We start from the raw sequence: 5,000 nt of genomic DNA on the forward strand, positions 1-5,000 counted from the left end.
TCGAAAATGCAATTGTAATACGTAATCAGATCTGGTGAGAATATAGTATTGGAGTCGCTTCCTTCCTTCCCGCTATGACGTCATCACTCGCCGTCCGCCATTTTCTTCAGCTGGCGCCGAAGGAGCTTTCCGGTCGGGTTCTTGGGAAGCTCCTCCACGAACCTGATCCCTCCTGCCAGCTGCTTATGAGGAGCCACGCGGCTCCCGAGGAAGGTGTGGAGGTCCTTTTCGCTCAGATCCTGATTCCTGCGCACGACATAGGCGCGAGGGACTTCTCCGGCTCGCTCGTCGTCCACAGCCGTGATCCCGACGTCGGCCACTCCAGGATGCCGCAGGAGGATGTCCTCCAGCTCCGATGGAGACACCTGCGGGAGGGAAGGAGGGGTAAGCGTCAGGGGGCTCTGGGCTCGATTTGTAATGGCGATTGTCTTTTTTCAACGGATTTTAGAAGTATTCCGGGTTTTGTGATGTAATGTATCATCATCCTTATTGTTATCATTAGCATTAGCATTGGCATTATCGTTCTCATTAGTATTATTATTATTATCATCATTACTATTATAATAATAATAATAATAATATTACTGTTACTATTAACAATAAGAATGAAAATTCCTCTAATAATAATTCTCAATATTATCATGATCACTCCAGCCCTACCGCAGCCTCACTAGCAACGACCGGCCACGAACCACGCGTCTCAGTCCCTGCCATTCGCTCATTTACCTGCAGCCCCTTGACCTTAATGAGCTCCTTGATGCGGTCAACGATAGAGAAGTAGCCCTCTTTGTCGCAAACAGCCACGTCCCCGGTGTGGAACCAGCCCTCCGCGTCGAAGCAGTCGCTCGTGGCCTCCGGGTTGTTGTGGTAGCCGGCCATCAGCTGGGGAGAAAGGACGGGTCACGAGGGCGGTCTTTAGGCGCGGGGGGAGGGGTTGGATCTAGCACTATTATTATCATTATTAGTATTATTGTGATGATTGACATTATTATTGTTGTTATCTTTATCATTGTTATTATTATTACTGTCATTGTTTTATTATTATTATTATAATTATTATTATCACCATTTTCATTATCATTATTATTATTTTCATTATCATGATTATAGCTGCTATTAATATTATTACTGTTATTTTTTCATTATTGTTATTGTCATCATTATTATTATAATTTTTACTGATGTTTTTTATTAATATTATTGTTATTATTATCATCATTATCATTACCATTCTCATTCTCATTATCATTAATATTAATATTATCATTATTATTATCATTACTACTAGTGCTGTATGATTCCTTGTCAATATTACCCCCCCCCCCCACACACGTGTTGTAACATCCTATCAAAATCGTTACTCTTTATCCGTCTTATCTGTACTTCTTTCCACCATCATCCAGAATCATGAAGGATCTACTCAGTCTATCCCTCACGTTAGCTGTTATCACTGGCATGAGTTGGGAAAAGCATATAGGGGAAGGAGGCGAGATAGTCTAATCAGAATGGAGACGTCCGGCGGCTCTCAAGAGTTGTGACATCTCCTTATCAAGGTCTCTGAGTAACAGGTCTTATCAGTAGAGTCTTATCGATGAAAAGAGTTACAAATAAACTCACGTTATGTAAGTAATACTTTTTTTTGTTCTTTTTTTTTTCTTCTCTTTCTCGTTTGTTCTTAAATTCGGTATTTTATTTTTGGTGTATTATGGATTTCGTCTTTGTAATTTATCTCCGTATTACAGATTCCTTTGTCATCATTATTATTATTATTAATTTTTTACATAACAGAGACCTCTACCTTACTATTTATTTTATAAAGATAATTATAGATCTCTCGTATCATTTATTTCTTTACGTAATATAGACCGCTCCTTTATCATTCACTCTTAACGTATTATAGAGAATCTAAAGGGAAGAAAAAGAAAGAGAAAGAAAAGAGAAAACACTTGAAGGTCCATAAACTTACGGCAGGCGAATGGACGCAGAGTTCGCCCTCAGCTCCCGGAGGCAAGGCAGCTCCAGTTTCCAAATCGACGATCTTGGCTCTTGTGTGAGGGACGAGTTTTCCACAGTAACCCAGCTTTTCTTCGCCCTTAGGAGTCATGTGCGTACAGAGGGTTTCCGTCATGCCGAAGCCTAGGGGGTTGGGGACAGAGGTTCGGGGTTAGGGGCTTTCGGTCAAGGGGGTTAAGGGTTCCTTTTCGAACTCTCTCTCTCTCTCTCTCTCTCTCTCTCTCTCTCTCTCTCTCTCTCTCTCTCTCTCTCTCTCTCTCTCTCTCTCTCTCTCTCTCTGTGTCTGTCTCTCTCTCTCTCTCTCACTCTCTCTCTCTCTCTCTCTCTCTCTCACGCTCGGTCACTACCGGACCCTGACCCTCTCTTTCCTTCTCATCCTCACTCTTTCATAATCCCTCTCCCTCCCCTTCCCTCTTCTCTCTTCTTCCCTCCCTCTTCTCTCTTCTCTCCTCTCCTCCTCTCTTCTTCCCTCCCTCCTCCCTCTCCTCTCTTCTCTTTTTCCCTCCCCTTCCCTCCCTTCTCTTCTTCCCTCCCTCCTCCCTCTCCTCTCTTCCCTCCCTCCTCCCTCTCCTCTCTTCTCTTCCTCCCTCCCCTTCCCTCTCTTCTCTTCTTCCCTCCCCTTCTCTCCCTTCTCTTCTTCCCTCCCCTTCCCTCCCCCGAAGCCAAACCGACAGCCCAATCCTCACCTTCCTGGAAGAAAATCGGCCGTGACACCTTCTCCTTGAGCGCCATGGCTGCCGCAGGAGGAACTGGCGCCGCGCCACACATCACGGTATGGACATGGGACAGGTCGTCCGGCGCCACGGCGGGAGAGGCGGCGACGAACTGCAGGAGGGGCGGCACCGTGTGGAGGACCGAGATCTGAGGGGAGTGGATGAAGGTGGATGAGTGGAAGGTTATCGATGATGGCTCTGGATGTTGGGTGGTGGGTGAGAGCGAAGGGTAGAGTGGGATTGTGGTTTTATGATCGTATTTTGTTATCATTATCATCATAGTGGTGATGATGGTAAGGCAATATGGTGATCATTACCATTATCATCGTTGTTATTGTTATTTTTTTGTTGTTGCTGCTGTTGTTTTCATTATCATAATTTCTAGTATCGTCATTGTTGTTTTTAGTACTACTACTTTATATTTCAAGATAATATCACCTTCTTACCCAAGCGACATCTAAACAGCAAAATAAATACCAACCAAGCAACCCATGGCCAACCTGTGCTTCCACCTTTTGCAGCAGAAAGAAAATAACAACAGTAAGAAAAAGAGAAAGATAACAAGAGAAAGATAACAACAGAAAGATAACAACAGAAAGATAACAAAAGGAAAAAAGCAAAGACAACGACAGCACAAAAATAGCAACACAAAGGTAAAAACAACTCAAAGATAAACAAGAACAAAAATATAACAATACGTTTAAAACAACAACTTAAAGATGACACAGATTACAAGAACACAAAGATAACAACACAAAAAATAACTCAAATTAACACAAATATAACAACACAACGATAACAACAACAAAAAGATAACACAACGATAACAACAACTAAAAGATGACAACACAACGATAACAACAACAAAAAGATAACACAACGATAACAACAACTAAAAGATGACAACACAACGATAACAACAACAACAAGATAACAACACAACGATAACAACAACAAAAAGATAACAACACAACGATAACAACAACAAAAAGATGACAACACAACGATAACAGCAACAAAAAGGTAACAACACATAAGAACAACTGCGAGATAGCACAGCTAACAGCAACAGCTCCCGCCACCCGCAGGCCTGAGCCCGCGCGGCGTCCTCTCCTCGCCTCACAGACTCCCCCTTCACCTTGTGCTTCTTGAGGACGCTGGCGTAGACCTGGGGCTCGAACTTGGGCAGCGTGACGATCTTGGCTCCTCTGCACAGGCCGGAGGACATGATCACGCACATGCCGTAGATGTGGAAGAAGGGGAGGAGGCCCATCAGAACCTCCTGGTGGTCTCCTGAAGGTGGGAGGGAGGGAGGTTTTAGGGGAATCCGGTTTTGTTATTTTTTTAAAAAATATTTTTGTTGTTGTTGATGGTCGTACTTCCTTTTCTGGGGGGATGAGGGGGGGGGGTGGTAATTTTAAGTCTGTTTTTAAGCTTGTTGGCTTTGGATTAATTTTATTAATTTATTATTTTTATCATCAAAATTATTATTGGGGGGGAGGTGCTTGCCTTTTCAGGCCTATATGCGTATAAATGTCTTGCCTCTTCAAGTTACAAAATATTAATAAATGGATATATATATGTATATATTTATACATATATACATATACATACATATTCTAAGAAAAGTCTTCTGGGTATATGCATACATTAAAATCAGTAAAATCCATGATGTAACGCACGCAGTTGGCAGAACAAAAACCCTTTACTAATATTACACAGATCTGATGAGCGAAGGGATGCTCAATATAAAGACAAACCTCAAACCAAGCAATAGATTAAATGCAGAATATAACCCAAATGTTTCTCCCTCACCTTCTGCTTTCTCAGCGTTGATCGTATGCGGGTTGTGGTACATAGCGATGTTATTGGCGATGGCCGAGTGGGTGAGAGACACGCCCTTCGGCTTCCCTGTCGTGCCGCTGGAGTACGGGAGAGCTGCTACGCGGTCTAAGGGCACCTGGAGAGGTCGTGTATCGAGATGACACTGGCATTAGTATATTATTTGGTCGTTACGCTGTTGTGTATATCGTTATGTTGGTGGTTTATGATTACGGTTTTTATGGATTGTTATGTTTACGCCCCTTTTAATCGTTTGTTATGATGACGTCCTTTTGAGTCATTTGTTATCATCAGGTCCCTCTGATTTGACTACCAGCAGCAGTTCTTTTAAGTTCAGACATTAACTTGTCACTCTGCTGTTCATCTCCCACAAAATGCCATCGGACGGCGCCCATAACACGTACGTCAACGAAATCAGCGAAGGGCGTGTTG

The 5,000-nt window shown here is 43.0% G+C and overlaps 1 protein-coding gene across 2 annotated transcripts in view; it reads right to left on the reverse strand.

The window, feature by feature from the left end:
- LOC125026709 (4-coumarate--CoA ligase 3-like) overlaps positions 1-5,000 on the reverse strand; it is a 6,986-nt gene that overhangs the window by 48 nt on the left and 1,938 nt on the right. For both annotated transcript variants that reach the window (XM_047615349.1, XM_047615353.1), the window contains exons 4-10: positions 4,973-5,000; positions 4,542-4,686; positions 3,865-4,019; positions 2,700-2,874; positions 1,967-2,136; positions 727-882; positions 1-365 (exon numbers count right to left, since the gene is read on the reverse strand). The exon at positions 1-365 is cut by the window's left edge; the exon at positions 4,973-5,000 is cut by the window's right edge and continues 172 nt beyond it. In XM_047615349.1, the coding sequence (XP_047471305.1) occupies positions 84-365; positions 727-882; positions 1,967-2,136; positions 2,700-2,874; positions 3,865-4,019; positions 4,542-4,686; positions 4,973-5,000 (1,111 nt within the window). In that variant the 3' untranslated portion in view covers positions 1-83. The remainder of the gene's footprint in view (positions 366-726; positions 883-1,966; positions 2,137-2,699; positions 2,875-3,864; positions 4,020-4,541; positions 4,687-4,972) is intronic.

This window comes from Penaeus chinensis, chromosome 1 (genome assembly GCF_019202785.1).
Source record: "Penaeus chinensis breed Huanghai No. 1 chromosome 1, ASM1920278v2, whole genome shotgun sequence".
NCBI classification, from domain to species: Eukaryota; Metazoa; Arthropoda; class Malacostraca; order Decapoda; family Penaeidae; genus Penaeus; species Penaeus chinensis.